This window comes from Colias philodice, chromosome 24 (genome assembly GCF_061535455.1).
Source record: "Colias philodice isolate Cphi_HAF_F1 chromosome 24, ilColPhil1 Martin Lab GWU primary, whole genome shotgun sequence".
In the NCBI taxonomy this organism is placed as follows: Eukaryota; Metazoa; Arthropoda; class Insecta; order Lepidoptera; family Pieridae; genus Colias; species Colias philodice.
The window spans coordinates 1,332,081-1,350,638 of NC_143109.1; the positions used below are offsets into that span (position 1 = coordinate 1,332,081).

The window sequence follows — 18,558 nt, forward strand, 5'->3', positions numbered from 1 at the left end:
CAAAAATAAATAATTGTTATAGGTTATAGATATAAATTACAAAAACAATTATAATAGAAACGGTAATGTTAGTAAATTTTTGCTCAATACTTACACTATCTGATTAAGTTTGAAATTAAAATATCAACTTACTTGGTACTCCTGATACTAAACGTAAAGGCCGAAGAACTCTAAATGCTCTCAAAGCTTTAACATCAAACAGGTCTTTTGAAATGTATTGTAATATCTGACTTGCTATTCTGTAAAAGTAAATGCATTAAAATGACGACTATAAATATCTCTAATTGTCCAATTCTTTTGGGTAAATTAAAGACATAGTTTTCAATTAAATTATGAGTGTATGAATAATTATTAATTTATACAGAGTTACTTAGTAAACCAATAAAAAAAGAACGTATATTTTACATTCGTTTCTGACCTTAGATCAAAGTTTCTGACTGATTTGACCGAAATCTAACCGTTTTCGAGATATTCGAAGTTGTTTTTCATAAAAAGTGACCGATTTTCTAATAATGATAGAAGATGGTATAAATTTAATGCTTTTACAAATTTAACGAACATTCATTTCTACACCTACAATATTGGCTAAGATCCTACGCCTTTTACTAATGAGAGCTAATAAATCGTTGAATTTACTGTTTCTGTTTCCATAGACAAATATAAGAAGTAGGTATTTAAACTAAAAATACTTAGAACACACACATTTTAACTCCTAAATGAAATAAATGCTACAGTTAAATATTTTCTTGAATTAGTGCTATTTATTTTATGATAAGTTCTTTTAGAAATTTCATAGCATTTATTTAATTTGCTAATAATATTATAAGTGTTAAAATAAACAGGAATTAGATACAAATACTCACCCAATAGTAACGATGGTAAAATCGAGACTGTTCCACGCATTCCTTAGATACGCTCCAGGATGAAATAAGAAGCCGTAAGCTATAATTTTCATCACACACTCTCCAGTGAAGATTGCCATGAATATCCATTCTACTTTTTCCTAAAAAAAAATCCAAATCTACTTTTAAATCCTAAATGCTTCAAAGTTTTAAACCTTTTACATTGGTTAAAATCTTTTCAATTGGATTTCTTAATTTATTGGTAAAAGTGTGAGATCTAATATTTTTTCGTCTGTTAAATATGGATTTAACAGACGAAAAAATACAACACAGCTTCTTAATACAACAAGATTCGTCTCTCTCAATCAAGCATTTCCTTTACAATGAAGAAGAATTGACAGTAATTTATGGGCGAGACATTGATATTCATCCAGGAAAATACTTAACATAATTTATGGATCTAGGCAAAATATACGCTGTGTGTTCTTGAGATAATAGTTGGAGCATCGATAGCTTATTAAAATGTAATGAAGGTATGACCCAGGATTCGAACCAGTGCATTCGCATTATAGTGATTTTTTTTAACTACTCTGATGCTCAATGTTTGTCATCTAAACTGTAAAGGAACACCCCACGCTATAATCTATCAAGAGTTTAGTATTACACCTTGTTCAGTTTATTTCAAAATATAGTAACACACATTTGCATACAATTTCAAAGTATTGAAAACTTCTAAAGAATCTAAAAGTTTCAAAAATCAATAAATGCATAGAATTATTCATATCTAATTGCTAGAATTATCGTCAAAATAATAAACCTTAGCATTTCACTCAAACAAAAGACAATAAACTAAAAGTAATATGTGAATGTAAGACGTATACTTACTAAAATCTGATTAGTATTATTCGTATCCCCGGACGGATAGGGTGTGAACACAGCTAGTGCTATACAATTTGCGAATATAGTCGTCAATATCATGTATTCGAAGGGTCTGGAGGGTACTTTAGGAGAATTATTGTTTGTTTATCAATATTTTGATTACCTAACTATGATAACCAATTCGATTTAAATTTCAAAAAAGAACCATATTTCTGAAAAACCGATACAATTTTTTAAATTATGAACAACGCGAATACAATAAATACAATATTAGAAGAAAGCAGCAATGTGGAAATTCAAATAGTCGCGTAAGCACTTTGTACGAGCTATCTGTATCTATTCTATATTTTACATCTTCATCAACTTTACAAAACACATTGTTAAACTGAATGATCTTTTATCTATATTCTATAAAGCTTGTTAAACATTCTCTCCTTTAACTACTTATTTGCGTAACTTAAATCAATCTAAAAAGGAACTGAATTGAACAATTTCCTAAATAAATTGTCTTAAAAAGGATACTTCCACTCCACAATATCATAGCACAGCTTTCTCAACGGGTTCTTCAAGCCGAGGCACAGGAGGCTTCTCTTCGGCTTCTCTGGTTGTGGTTTTCCTCTCGCCCTTGCCTGTTTCTTCGGCTGCACCACCACAGGCTGCCCTGTGTCGTCACCTTCTGGGGTGGTGGGTTGCGCTTGATCTGCCATTACCACCTGTGATTTTAATATGTTAGGTTATTCATAACTAATCTCTATAGTATTATGACGTTATCTGTGATCTGAAAATAATGTTATGTACTTACTATACTTGACAATGATGTTAGGAACATAGGTTTTAATAATTTTAAAGTAATTAAAAGTACACCTGATATATAAAGAGATATTGTACTAAGGCACGCAACTCGCGTGCTTTATTTCAATGTCTAAAATTATTCAATTAATTATAATATTATTATTTGTTGGTTGTGATGATGAATTGTTCTAACTACACATTTCTTGCAAAATATTATATTCAGTCATTTCCTGACTGCTGTCTTTATCAAGAATACACAGAATTTTGTTATGATTTTTTTCATGCTGTTTGTTTCACTTCCTTTATGTTTCTAATTTTTTCTAAATGCTAAAGCAGAGTTCAATTACGCTCTCTAATATTTTCCCTATGTAATATGTAATGAAGCCCATTTTCATATTATGCTATTTTTACACGCTTTATATTAGCTTCACCTGTATGTTTGTATGTTTGTAACCGACTTCTTTGGGCGCGATTTTGACCCACTTTAAACGGTCAGATTTCGTTCAAACTTTGTAGATTTATTGAGGACCGATGACAATACACTAATTTGATAAAATTTTCTATTTTTTAGTTCGGTTTTCTATAAAAAGCGTGTTTTTTAGTTTTTTTAAACTATTATTATTTATTAAAGTAGATGTTATCGTTTTAAATTATGGTAAAGGGTAATAATTTTTCCTGACAACATTTATACTAGGTGTGGAACGCACTGTTAAGTGTGTCGCGAACTCACAAAAGAGGTCATAGAAACAGTAAATTTTTTACATAACATTATGTGTATAAGTATAGAATGTTATTAGTATAGAAAACGTAATTTCTATACATTGAATAAAACCTATACGGATCTTCAAACAAGTAAAACAAGCCAAAAGAAAATCATTTTGAATATTTTTCTGTCTGTCTGATGTCTGGCTTTCACGCAAAAACTACGCGACGGATTTTGATGTAATCTTTTTTTTCAGTCACAGTAGGTATAACACACGCGCGAATAAAGTCGCGGGCACAGCTAGTTTTCTCTATAATGTAGACAGCTATCAAATGACGCATCACCCATGATGTCTATCCAAAAAAAGTGCCATAAAACAAAAATATTTCCAAAAGTAACGCTCATGACGCGTTATGACGTCACAAAGTTTACGACTTTCGTCTCTCGTAAATCTATTACAAAATAATACGAACAAACAAGTTTTATTTTCATTTTATTAACTCGCTTGCTGATTTGGAACGTTGAAGTACTTTTTAGATTGAATCTCTCAATTCAATTTGAATGAATTTAGATTGTTAGAATTGAAATCAATTCGAATAAATAAATACAAAGCTTTGTTATTTATTAAAGTACCTATGAGTTAAGCTTCAGAACAGAAACACTCATTGAGCAAAAAAAAATTATCACAAAGTGACTTCGTGTTGTAGCTCTAAGAAAACGCTCACAATACTGATAATGAAGAAATGTCAAGACACATGCCATAGCCAAAAATCTATACTAATATTATAAAGCTGAAGTGAGTATAAAGTGAGTGAGTTTGTTTGTTTGTTTGAACGCGCTAATCTCGGGAACTACTGGTCTGATTTGGAAAATTATTTCGGTGTTAGATAGCCCATTTATCGAGGAAGGCTATAGGCTATAATATATCATTACGCTAAGACCAACAGGAGCCACGCGGGTGAAACCGCAAATCGCAGCTAGTATAAAATAAGTCGTAATTTATTCCGTAGTTCATAGCCCAGTAAGATTACCCTTGCATCATAATTTACGGCAAATTTACACTAAATTTTCAGTCACTGATATTATACTAATGCACAATAAATGCATTTACACTGAGGATTTATATTTCAGTTAATGCAAGTGGAAATGTTGCCAATGATTCTGTAACAGGTTTTCAGAGAGGTGTCCAAGCGTTTAGAGTTAAATGTTAATAATAACTTAATAATGTATAAGAGTTATGCAAGGGCTAAACTAAAATCTAGTAGTAATAATAAAGAAAAATTTTGGAACGATATTCGTTTAAAAAATTCAATACATCTTGCACCCGGACCATCCATGCATGATGTAAGTATAGGTACATCAATACACAATATTTTGATATCTACTCACGTAAGTATTTGAAGGTTTGATAGAGTAAAGCGAAAAGCTTACAAAAATTAACAATTGCACAGATTTCAAGGATAGAATTAAACATACACATTACACACCCTTTTCCTATAGTCCCTTAGGGCTTCATAGATTGATTCAACTTTTCGCTTATCTATACTAATATTATAAAGCTGAAGAGTTTGTTTGTTTGTTTGTTTGAACGCGCTAATTTCAGGAACTACTGGTCCGATTTGAAAAATTATTTCGGTGTTAGATAGATCGAGGAAGGCTATAGGCATCATCACGCTATAAGACCAACAGGAGCGGAGCTAGTTATCTGTATAAAATGATAAGTTTTCCGACAAATTTTAATACAGGGATCATAAGGTTTTTAATTCAGATTCCTGTAGAATCAATCGGCGAAACAGCAGCATTTCAATCATAATAAATTGTCCATAAACACATGAAGTGTCCATTAAATAAATGTCCATTTTACGGCTTGTTTGGACATCATTATTATTTACGACTTCATCAATACACTCGTATTTATAGTTGGTTTTGTTTGAACCTTTGTGACATGGGGTAATGAGGTCGTGGTATGTTTTGGTTAATTAATTGTGTCTAGTCTTACTATTTCATTATAATAATATAGGTTAATGACTCGAAATAATAGCTGACTCGACATTTTGGGTAAGTTAATATAGACTTATAAATTATAGTAATATTACCATGTTCCATAACTTTTATTAAGTTTTGTAATAAAAGTTATGGAAGTTTATAATACATGATTTGGAGGATATTTTCTTCTTTTTTAAATAAGACTACACTTATATAGTGATGTATCAAAGTAACTTTAACATTGAATAAAAAGATAATTTTAAATGTCCTCTATAAACTGTGAATTTAAATTTATCAAATACTAGCGGCCCTCCCCGGCTTCGCCCGTGGTACATATTTACGTTTTCTCTACATAAGAACCATCCTCGTACTTCAAGGAATATAATAAAAAAAGAATTATCGAAATCGGTCCACCCGTTCACGCGTTCACGACTAAGGAAAACGGGTTTCATTTTTATATTATATAGATTGACGTGAACTCGAAGTCTGTTCCGATACAAGTATTTTTCTAGTCACTGTTTTTTTCACAGAATATTATCTATTATCATTATATCCTTTCCATATTTTATAATATTTTGTATCATGTTTACTTCACGACATTTTTATACAAAAAAAAAACAATAATTTCAAGACTCTATTGAGCAAAATCAGACGTTACAAGTATTTTACGATAATTTTGTTAAGTAAAAAGCTTTTGTGTGTAAGCTTCACGCTGATAACATCTACTCAGCTGGAGATAAATTGACTTAAGTTTATTCAAGTATTGAGAATAGAAGCAAATCAATTCATGTATTTGTTATTATTATGTTGCCAATAAAATGGAGAGTCGATGACCTAGGATAAGTACAATATTTATCATTGTGTATTCCATAGAAGGAAACTCAAATAAGTAACATAGTAATTTCTTGCCAAATATTCTCTAGGTATAAGTACTTAACTGATTTCCGAACTATTGGTAAATTTATTTGATTGCTATGTACATATTTTTACGATTTAGGGCAGATTTTTCAATGCTTGGTTAAAACTTATCCGTCCAATGAAGTATTACACGATAATATTAAAATGTCACGTAAACTGTCAAATGCGGTCAATTAGAATACGCTTTTAAAATGGCAGTTTTATACATTATTCGACGAATAAGTTTTATCCAAGGATTGAAAAATCAGCCCTAAAACCACTTCTAAAGAAGTCTAGTTGGAAATAAATGTTTGAGCTTTAAATTTAATGTCAGCCGAGAATTTATTACTTTTTAGATACTTACGTAGGTATTAAGTATTATATATTTAGGGCCGATTTTTCAATCCTTGGTGAAAATGTATCCGTCTAGAATGTAATAAAGTATTACACGAACATATTAAAATGTCACCTGTAAACTGTCAAATACGGGCATTTTTGAAATGGTAGTTTAATTCGTTATTCTACGAATAAGTTTTAACCAAGGATTGAAAAATCAGCCCTTATTGTGATTCTGTTTGACATCGAATGATCGAGTATAGGTACTTCCACAGAACAGTAAAGTAGATAGAAGTGTGATGTGGGCGTGGCCCACGTGTCACTTGTAAGGTAAGATCACCTAACTTGCTCTCAGTTGTGCGCAGAAAAATATTCGGGTCGGTTGTCAGCTGTCAAACCTTTTTTCCATTTTTATTCATTAATTAGGACGTGTTGTTCGGTATTAGAGTGCAAAAATGATAGCAGACGAAATAATATCAGCAATGGAGGCATTTCATACCATCGGTAAGTCTTATTTTTATTTATTTTACATATAATATTTTTGTTATAACTTCGCTTGTAATTTGTCAAAATTGTACACAAATATCTAGACAAAATGAACCTTAATCCGTAAGAAATTAGTACTATTATAGATTGAACAGCAAACAAGACTTTCTGGAATATTATTGCAATAAACAAACGAATGTCGCTTTAGTGATGCTTGTGGCGCATATCGACAGTATCGATACTTTAGAAAAGACAAACATTATAAATATTAAATTTTATTTTATTTTTCCTTAGCTTTCATTTGTCCAATTTATTTATAGATTTCCCAAAGAGGCTAATTTAAAAGAGAAATGGATAAATGCAACGTGACGAGTTAACTGGATGCCGAACAGCACTAAGCGGTCTAACAAAGGCCACCGATACAGCAAACCTACGGCAGTTCCAAGATTTAAAATAATGCATATTTTCTGTTTGTATTTTGTAAATATAGATTAATACTATTCTATTCCGTTTTTTATTTAATAATAATAATATAAAAAGACGTACTTAGTAGTAATAAACATACTCCAAAATGTGACACATTATACTACACATAGGTATTATATTAACTACACATATAATAGAAAGAAAAAAAAATACACAAAAAATATTTATTTGTGAATTATCGATAACAAGGATGACATCCCTCAGGGCATAGCATCAGATAAATATCAAGTTAATGTCATTAATGTTGAGTGACACAAATTTCAACCTTATCTCTATGTGTTGAGGTTCAAAGTTATATCTATCGAAAACTAACGCCCTCTGTTGTGGAGTAGCTGAATGTTTTCGAATTTGGAATTTCTGTGCAATGAGAAACAAAACAGCTAATATACCTAGGGATGTTATACTAAAATAAACCGTAACATGGTGCGTTAGTGTACATATTGAAATGCTGAATTTATAACCTAAGTCAGTTTTTACTCAAATTAAGCTGTCCAATCAAAGGCATAGATTACTTGTAGTGTACTGTATAACTATCGGTTTAAATGTGTGGGTTTGGCGACACTGGTTTTCATAGTAATTATGACATTATAGCACTTCTATTTGTTTTTAATGTTCTGTGGTACTTCCACAGAACAGTGTGGGTACTTCAGTTTAGAATATACTTTGTGTGTAATAGTGATTTTCCTGTGCATTATAATATTTTGTACGCAACAGCTAATCTTGGCTAGTTTCCATTAAAATTGTGTGACCTAATTTTGGTCAGAAGGACATTGTATATTTTATCATTTTTATGGAAACACAATCGCCAACAACAAACAATATAATAATATTATAATAGGTAGCTATTCTCGCAACACTATCACATAAACTTAAATTAATTTTAAAATTCAACTTGTTTGTGGAGGATTACCTATAATAATTGACCGTTTTATAATTCGGTATTTAACTGTACCTACATGTGTAAGTAAGTGATCCGTACCAGTATTTCTTTTATAAATGCGAAAGTGTGTAATTGTTTGATTATCTTACGTACGTCGTCACAATTCATGCAGCATGATGTTACAATTTTTAGGTCTGACAGTAGGGGGCCAAAAAGTGAACGACGCTATTTTATCGCCAGGAAACATTGAACAAACATTACTAAAAGAATTCCCTTTGAATACGCAGATGAAGCTGAGTGCGGAAGCTACTAAATATAAAATGTTAGTTATTATGTAAAAATATATAATTATCATTTGTCCAAACACAATGATTAGAAGACCTTCGTGAGAGGCAAGGTCTACGACGCTTTAACATGCTCGCTATTTCTGAAGATAATTTTTCATGTTCGAACCCACTACGAAGAGTCCACTTATACTCGCGATACCATCAAACAATATAATTAATAGCAATTAATATGTAGGTATCGTGCCTACAACATTTAATGAAATAGAGCAATAGTCGGTATGAAAAAGTGGTGTAAGTTTTCTTAAGGTATAATTTGGCTTGATACCAAGATGATTAGATTTGACTGATTTAAATTATATTCATTTAGTAAATGCGTTTTGGCATTGGTTTAAATTTTAATAATGTTGTAACTGAAAGCTTTATAACGTGTTTTATGAAGACTATTGTTTTAGCTATATTTTTTCCGTTTTGAATATAATATACTATCTTCATAATTGTATTATAATATTATAATTCAAATTCATTCATCTTTCGCAAACTGTTGCGATTCTTTTGAAAATTAGAAGTGCGTATAGATTAATTTATAGTATGTATTATGAATTTGAATTTGAAATCTACTTAATCTTCCGTAAAAGACGAATTGTGTTTGAAATCCTACCTACCTAACCTTTCATTAAAGTCGAAAGTTGAAAAAAATGCTACATTTGGAGTCATACCAAGAACTAAGAAGCCTTTGCCACCAGAAGGTTAGCAAAGGGTGTATTTTTTTTTTTTTTTTTTTAATTTTCAAATGTCGAATATCTCGAAATCCGAGGGGCTTTTACTAAACACAAATTTTTTCTAAACCACCATACGACCTCTACCTTAGTCCCATATTTCTCATTAATTACGCCACACCCTATATAAAAATATTAAATTCCCCTGTTTTGGCTGAACTAATTGAACCTTGACATATTATATAGGTCAACACTTGAAACCTTAAGATAACTCGAGTATTCTAACATGAAAACGCGTCCTCACTGGGATCGGGAGTTGCCATTTGAAAAAGAAGAAGAAGAAGAACATGAAAACGTCTTTGATACGTATTTAGGTATTGGTTTTATTTTAGAAGCTTAAGTACTAAGTAGGTATACATTTTAAAGTATTGAAAAGATTTATAAATAATTTGGAAAATCCAAAAGTGCACGCCTCATAATTTTTTTTTAATAAATATTTATTAATTATTATTTTTGTTTATTTAATAACAATTAAACCACATCGAATCAGACCCTGAAAAATGAAAGGGTTCTATTCCTGAGCATACTCAAGCGTAAGAGAAAAAAAAAGACTCGATTAGTAAAGTATTTCGGTCGCTATCGTGTTAACAAGAAAAAGGATCCGCACATACAGACACACGGACGTCCAAGACAGAACTTTTTTAAACTGTTTTTTAACTAGTTTAAATAACAAAAATGACATCAAAAATATCATGAACGTTAAAAATAGTGTTTTTTCTTAATATGTGTCTGTATGTATTATCTTACAAGTGCAATGTATGATACATAAAGACATTTTAAGTTTGAAAAATCAGATGTTTTGCGCGAAGTGACAGTAGTACCCACCTCAACGCTTCGCTTATGAGGCGTGCAATTAGTGAAACATAGATTTATTTGAATTTTATTTATTAAATCCCTATAATAAATATGAATCGTCAAATGTGTTGTTAAGCATAAAACTCGAGAACGGCTTGACCAATTTGGTTAATTTCTTAACGTAGGTATTTGTTAAGGTACAAGGAATGTTCTTATGGCTTAAAAAACAGGAAAAATGGCACTAGGGCAGAACAACGACTGCCGCGGCAGCTTATTACTTATGAATTAACATTAATTATTTTTAAATTTCAAAGCCAAAAAAAGTCAGTATTCTGGTTAAGGGTTTTAATCAAATTATTCGTATACATAATGTTTCCAATTACGCAGTTTCCGTCGAAAACAAATATTACTATAATTAATAATTATAATCTCTATAGATTATTTTCTCATTCATAACTCTTTCATCAATTAAAGAGTAAGTACACAGAGTTACACAATCATTTCATATATCAATTAATCTAATTTTCATTTCCGATCCTAATAAATCAATTACTGTCATTGCAACATACAGTCTATCCGTCTCGCTCATTATACATGTGTAAGAGAGAGACAGATAAACTGCATTGATACGAAAATATTATCTGGGCTACAAACAGACATGTTAATCTTATATCCGAATTAAGATACCACGAATTTATCATTATTTTAAATGTGACGTTCATTACGATTATATTAATGAAAAAGTGTAATTTTATAGAAATAAAGATTTTATACGATAACATCAGATTGTCTGGAAGAGACGGCTTTGTAGCCATAAGGTCGTCTATTGTGCAATTTGTGTCTATTGTATGTGCAATTGTTTTCATTCATTTATTCATACTAGTTACATATTATACATATTATATGTATATATACATCTTATTAAATACATTCCAAATATCAAAAATACACAATATAACTAACGAAAATCGTATTAATCAAACGGAAAAACACAACACAGTAAAATCTGCCAGAACACCGATATCAAACCGAAATATCTCCCAATACATTTTCCTCAACTTTATTTACGAGGAAAATTAAGCCCACTCTGCTACATATGGCCATAATATATTATATAGGTATATAATATTTGTATGATAAACATCGATGTTTGTGTCTGGATGTTAATCTTATATATAAAATTCTCGTGTCACAATGTTAGTCTGCATACTCCTCCGAAACGGGTGGACCGATTCTCATGAAATTTTCTGTGCATATCGGGTAAGTCTGAGAATCGGCCAACATCTATTTTTCATATGTACCACGGGCGAAGCCGGGGCGGGCCGCTAGTTATCTATATAAGTATTAATTTAGCAATTAAATATGTTTGTTTATTAGCCGTTTGGTTTCCATAACACAAGCGAAAGTTTAGTATGGGTGATGATCGTGGCGTATGTGAAAAATGTCCTGAATATTTATTATAGGTACATATGTATTATCTAATATTACATATAGTACATATGTATTATCTATTATTAAAATTTTCTGTTTCTATTTCTATTTTCTATCTATATTGATAAAACTACTTCATCATAGACTACAAGCCCTTTTACTTCATACATAATATACGGTATACCTGTATACCTAGTCCAAAATCAAAATTTCAACATTAGTTACCACTTTCCAAACCTACTAAGTAAATAATTTAAATGCTTTTTCATTACATTCAGATAAATTCAAGAAATTTACCTTAAAAAAAAAACTAATTTGTCTTTTTTGAGTTTGAGTTTGAGCAAGACATTGCCCACTATCCATTCCAATGACGTGTACTCAAATATAAAATTTCTCTTGTAAAATCTTGAGAGCGTGTGTGTCTTTGTTTACGATCTTCTTTAGAATTACGCATCGATAATAATATAAGCCTATAAAACCTTTTATCGATATCCACTGTTTGTTAGATTTTTATGTCGATAATCATATTAGTTTATATTTAAAAATATAACATTGTTATGGCGAATATAAATAATTTTCAGTCAGGTGGGATGACGCAATAATTTTTATAAATCTAGATTATTTCTTTCTTCATCCTTCAGTATTTTAAACATTATCTCTAATTACCTAATTATCTTCACAGTCAGTTCTTTTATATCAAAAATTTAATAGATTCTTCAGATACTTAATACTACTATTGAGGCGTTACAGCTATCCATTGAGGCGTTACAGCTTACAATTTTAAGACGATTTTCCAATTTAAAGAGGACTTATTCATTATATTATTCAACTCATTCAAACACCATGAGCAGGATAACAAACGGACTATCTGCTCTTTTTTATTCTAGAATATCCAATCAAGCGGACTAGCTGGTGTTCTTTATCTGTTATAGGTATGTACTTTATCCAATTAAGGGCCGATTTTTCAATCCTTATGGATAAAACTTACCCGTCCAATAAAGTATTACACGATAATATTAAAATGTTACGTAAACTGTCAAATACGGGCAATTAGAATACGTTTTTAAAATGGTAGTTTTATACATTATTCGACGAATAAGTTTTAACCAAGGATTGAAAAATCGGCCCTAAATAAAGTTCTTTAAAGTCAATCACAAGAACATACCCATCTATCAGCAATAACTCTATTAAGATAAGCAAGCCATTAGTTATAATAACATTTACAAGAACTCTTATAACGTCCAAATAAAATTCAAAATGAAAAGTGCATAAAACGATTACCTCCACTACGAGTGGTGCTCAAAAGATATCTTAGATCGCTATTTTCATCAGAATGCCAATACTATTTATAATCTGGAGTATGTTAACCGCTGGTTAATCCAATTATTGAAAAACACTCTTTATTTATTGTACACGAGAGGAACAAGGAAGGATTAAGTATCGATTTGTTTATACAAATGTTCGAAATGAATATATTATCACGTTTATTATTTTAGTCTATAATCGAAATAGATTTGTGAAGACTAGGTTTATCATCATGAAACCAATATTATATTGACCAATACCAATATGATATTTAACAACTTTTTTGTAAAAGTAATTTATTAAAATCAATAATATAAAAATTATTCGCAAAATGTGTTGGTAAGCGCATAACTCGAGAACGGCTATACCGATTTTGTTAATTTTTTTTAAATAATATTCCTTGGAGTATGAGGATGGTCCTTATGGAGAGAAAACGTAAACAGGTACCACGGGCGAAGCCGAGGCGGAGCTAGTAGTAATACAAATAAGTTATATTTATGGTTCAAAAAGCTCATCATCATCAATTTCAGATCTTACGTTCCTTGATGGTAGGTACATTCACCCTTGCATATTTTAAATATCCTTACTATTTTATTTTATTTTATTTTTTACATACATAGATTCCTTACAGCTATTTGTATTACAATATTTATAACTAACTTTAACAAAACAATACGCCAATAAAAAGGAATACCAATAATAAGACAATTAATGTGACAGTAGTTTTACATTAATTATAACAATGACAAAGTGGAAAAAATTAATATATATTTTTTTTTTGGACATGGTATACAAAAAAGAGGAAAACTATTAACGTACTTCTAAATCTAACTATCAAATAATGATACAACAGTATTATTGAAGAGTACTAATCTCTCAGAGCCCTACCAGACAACAAATCTATAAAAATCAAATAAATCAAACAGTCCTCAACCAAACATTTCCAATGGCTTGAAAAACTAAACAAACAACCTGACATACAGATATGTTTAGACAATGTAATAAAACTTTAATAGACAGACGGTTATTTTTAGAGCAGACAAAATGTCGGAGAATGGTTCACGTGCATCTAAATAGTTCACTACTATAGTATATTCGATATCCACTAGTAACCCGCCCGCGGCTGCGCTCGCTTTTTCTAAACCCAATAAATGATATAAAACCTTCCTCGAGAATCACTCTATCTATTACAAACCACATCAAAATCCGTTGCATAGTTTTAAAGATTTAATTTAAGCATACATAGGGATATAGGGACAGAGAAGTCGACTTTGTTTTATTATCTGTATTCTGTGTTACAACGTTCCCTTGATGCACAGAGATGAGTGCTGAATACTAAACACTAATGTCAAAGAATGTAAAAATTGTGTTGGTTCAATAGCTTATATACATCGATGTTTAATATTTTATACATCTAAACTAATATTATATAGAGGAAACAGTTATTTTGTATGTATGTTTGTAAGTAATATTTTCACACAAACTACAGGACCGATTTCAAAAATTCCTTCACTAGTAGGAAGACACATTTTTTCATATTTCATTTCGTTTTTATCTTGCACCAGGCGGGGCTTTCCCGACAAGCTGCTAGTATTATGTAAAATTTGTATGTTTGTTTCTGTATTTGTCATATTTGCATAAATAGCTAAACAATAGAGCTTTCATTTTGCGTAAATAGCTAAACAATAGGGATTTAATTAGTGACATTAGTGCAATAGACAGGGCACGTGTTGGAATAAACTTCATTTATATTGGCAAGGTTCCTTTCATTGATTGAATAGGAAGGTATAATGAACTTTGCGTCTCTATCGCTATCTTTACAAATATTAAATATTAATTTTTTCTCTGTTTAATTTTCTTTATCACAAAAATTCGTTCGGAATAGATAGATTTAATAAATGTATTATCTATCCCGGCAAACGTTGTTCTGCCTTACTCAATTCTCAGACCTACCATATGCACACAAAATTTCATGAGAATCGGTCAAGCCGTTCCGGAGGACTTTAACTTCAAACACCGCGACACGAGAATTTTAAATAAGTACCTATTAGAAGATAAAAATTGTAGTGATTTTTTAAATGTCTGAATTTAAAATTCAGGATCTTCTATATAAAATGTAAATTATCCCTATAACAAAGGAGGAAGAAAGTAAATACATATTTAATTAGTATCTAATTTTATCTCACTCTCAATTTTAATCGATAGAATCTTAACTCTTGGCACAATACCACGATGTTTTGATTTATAATAACAATGTTGCTAAAATGTATCCAGTCAATTACTAAGTGGTCCAGATGGCAGAATTTATGAATCATTTCGAATCCTTTCATGTATAATATAATATTATTATTCCATTTAATTTAATTAACAATATAGGTACGCAGTTGGTCTGCTTCATTCATTCATGCTGACTAGCTGTGCCCCGCGGTTTTACCCGCAGTGCTCCGCTCCTGTTAGTCTTACAGTGATGATATATAGCCTTCCTCGATAAATGGGCTATCTAAGTCTAACACCAAAATAATTTTTCAAATCGGACAAGTAATTCCTGAGATTAGCGCCTTCAAACAAACAAACTCTTCAGCTTTATAATATTAATATAGATAATATGTTAAGATTATATTTTATACTCTGAATACTAACCCAATTACTTTGTCAGATTTTGAGCTAAATAGAAAAAGGATAAAATATTTTTTAATCTACATCACAGAGAGTGACGTAATACAAGAACATACATATAAAAAGTTTGTAAAGCTAGTCGATCAATACCGCGTGTGATAACATGATAAAAATATACGTGGTGATAAGAAACAATGATAATCGAATCGACTTAGGAGGGTCTTCATTTAAAAAAGAATTTACTAGAACGAAAATCGATTTTTTTTATTTCTGGATGTTGTACTTGCTTCTACTAATTTAACGATGACACTTTTTAATGCTTGAGTAAACCACGACATAGCATAAGTTTATAAAAACATATGTATATTTCTGCCACTATGAATGAATCAAATACGTAGATATTAATTTGAGGTGTACATCTAACATAGCTGAGCCCCACGGTTTCACCCGCGTGACTCAGCTCCTGTTGGTCTTAGCGTGATGATATATAATATAGCCTATAGCCTTCCTCGATAAATGAACTATCTAACACCGAAAGAATTTTTCAAATCGGACCAGTAGTTCCCGAGATTAGCGCGTTCAAACAAACAAACAAACTCTTCAGCTTTATGATATTAGTATAGACTGATGTGTTTTCTTTATAGTCTCGAATTTACAAACATCTACTTACTAATTCTGAATTAAATTAAAATGTAGTGCAATTATCTACAATCAAAAACCTAATAAACATAATATTATGATAAATGCCCGGGAAATTGAGGTTACCCCCTCCATCTCGTAAATATTCATCAAACATCACAAAAGATGCCGACACGTAACTCAATATAAATATTTTGTTATTCCGTCCGTTTGTGTGATATAAGTTGTCTGTGCATTGAGAAATAGGATGGAAACAATAAAACCAAATTGTATTGAGACCTTGAAGTTACTATATACCTAGGTCAATCAGGGTAATTGTGAACAGGGGTGATTGGAATCAACTCCACTTACACTTCTTATCTATCTTTCTTTATATCTATCTTTTTACCTATTCTAAATAGGTAACAATTCATTTACCTACAACGGTAAATATTTCAGGACAGGACAATTTTTCACACACAGCACGATCTGATCCCATACTAAGCTTTCGCTTGTGTTATGGAAACCAGATGGCTGATAAACATACATATATAATTTTAAATAAATACTTATATAGATATTCAACACCCAGACACAGAGCAAACATCTATGTTCATCACACAAATATTTGCCCCGGGTGGGAATCGAACCCACGACCTCTGGCTTGGAAGGCCGGGCCACTACCAACCAAGCCAATCGGTCAGTCATAATATTTCACTTTATATATCCGATTCCAGTTTTTCAAACGTTTTTATAGAAATGAATTTAAACGTACCTAATAGGGCACTGTATGTTATTAATTGTAATAACTTAAATATATTTTAACTAGCTTTCCGCCCGCGGCTTCGCCGGTCGCCCGCTTTGTCTAAAACCTAATAAATTATATACTAAAACCTTCCTCTTGAATCACTCTATCTATTAAAAAAAACCGCATAAAAATCCGTTGCGTAGGTTTAAAGATTTAAGCATACAAATATAGGGACATAGGGACAGAGAAAGCGACTTTGTTTTATACTATGTAGTGATTTCACAATCATTCTCCTACTGAATTTCAACCATCACATACAATTTTGATTGAAACGAGCACAGGAGATACAAGCAGGTAAATCATACAACAATCAGGTAAAGGTGTTTCTGCTATTCTCTTTGAATTTACGTGCTTTTCAATATATTTCGAGGACGTGTTTGTAAGTGAATATTAAAAAATACCAATTACCATTTTTTTTACACGAACCGGGTTTAAACATCTCTGAATCTGTTAAACATACCAACAAAAAGACAAAAGACTTAATAATCTTAAAAATAATGCACAGCTACAGATTTACACAACACCACATTCGTTTTTAAATAATTAAATAAGCAAAAACCCATGAACTCCTAATATAATATAATGTGTTACCTATTAAATCGAAATTTATTTTTAAACATGAATTTGATTTTATATGATAAGCAATTAATTTGGTTTCAAGATAAAATTCACTTTCTAGAATATCGAAGAAAGTACACCAAGAAAAGTTTTACCAAAATTTAAACTTTTATGTAAAAAACTACTTCTATAAAAACGTGTTTTCTTAACAAACTGAATTATTATTCCGTTTCTGGTTAGAAATAGTTGCACAAACGCTTTCAAAACAAATATTTCAACTCCGTACACAATAATCACCTTCAGTAGTTAAAAATACAAAACGTACAGATTTATAACGCAACTAACTTGTTTCCCAATTTTATAGTTACCATCGACATATTTTTATCAATAATAATTTAAGTTTTGTTAATTTACTACCTATATGTTCATAAGTAATATTAATTATATCATTATAAGTTAATAAAAGTATTAAAACTTACCGTTTATAATAATAGGACAATCCGAAAATATTTCAACAACACATTTTACTGTTTGACACACGAAACAATTAACATTTAAAAAAAGAACACAGTCCGTACACACAGGCCGAATTAAAAAAAAATAACGCGAAAACCGCCAAAGCGCTTGTTCGAGGTCGTGGATATGTCACCGAAATACAACGAGCTTTACGTCTGCACTGGATCTCCGTAAAACACTATTTTTAAACATTATCCTTTCACAAATAATTTTAACACAGTTTAAAAACAAAATTCATAATACGAGTGTAATTGTTTGTTATCTGTACGAAGGCTATAAACTGGAATGCTGGTCGAAAATGAGTTTTATTTTTAAATAAAAAAGCGCTGGGCGGGCGCGCGCGTCCGCGGTAAGCGAAGCTCGAAATTCGAATTTAGGTTAGAAACGCGGGTTATGGCGTCACGCACACATGCGCAAAGCTACATGTATGTACAAAGGTTAAAAGTTTTCCCGCCTGGCATTTTCATGAACTAAATTTTGTTTACTCGGTGCGTTCAAAAACAAACACTTATAAGAATAGAAATAATGGTTTATGAATGTTAATATTAATGGAAACATTAT

General features: G+C 30.9%; 1 protein-coding gene and 1 long non-coding RNA gene across 4 annotated transcripts in view; one reads left to right on the top strand and one right to left on the bottom strand.

Moving 5' to 3' along the window:
* Positions 1 to 18,339, bottom strand: part of LOC149477610 (muscle calcium channel subunit alpha-1-like) — a 44,902-nt gene extending 26,563 nt beyond the window's left edge. For all 3 annotated transcript variants that reach the window (XR_016317539.1, XM_089710158.1, XM_089710157.1), the window contains exons 1-5: positions 17,961 to 18,339; positions 2,244 to 2,434; positions 1,728 to 1,833; positions 864 to 1,003; positions 133 to 239 (exon numbers count right to left, since the gene is read on the bottom strand). Coding sequence is in view for 2 of the 3 variants with exons in the window: in XM_089710158.1 (XP_089566284.1) it covers positions 133 to 239; positions 864 to 1,003; positions 1,728 to 1,833; positions 2,244 to 2,428 (538 nt within the window). In the remaining variant the exon portion in view is untranslated. The remainder of the gene's footprint in view (positions 1 to 132; positions 240 to 863; positions 1,004 to 1,727; positions 1,834 to 2,243; positions 2,435 to 17,960) is intronic.
* On the top strand, positions 6,710 to 7,426 carry LOC149477611 (uncharacterized). The gene is made up of 2 exons (XR_016317567.1): positions 6,710 to 6,939; positions 7,242 to 7,426. It is a non-coding gene; the product is annotated as an uncharacterized LOC149477611 (long non-coding RNA).
* Positions 18,340 to 18,558: the final 219 nt, after the last annotated feature.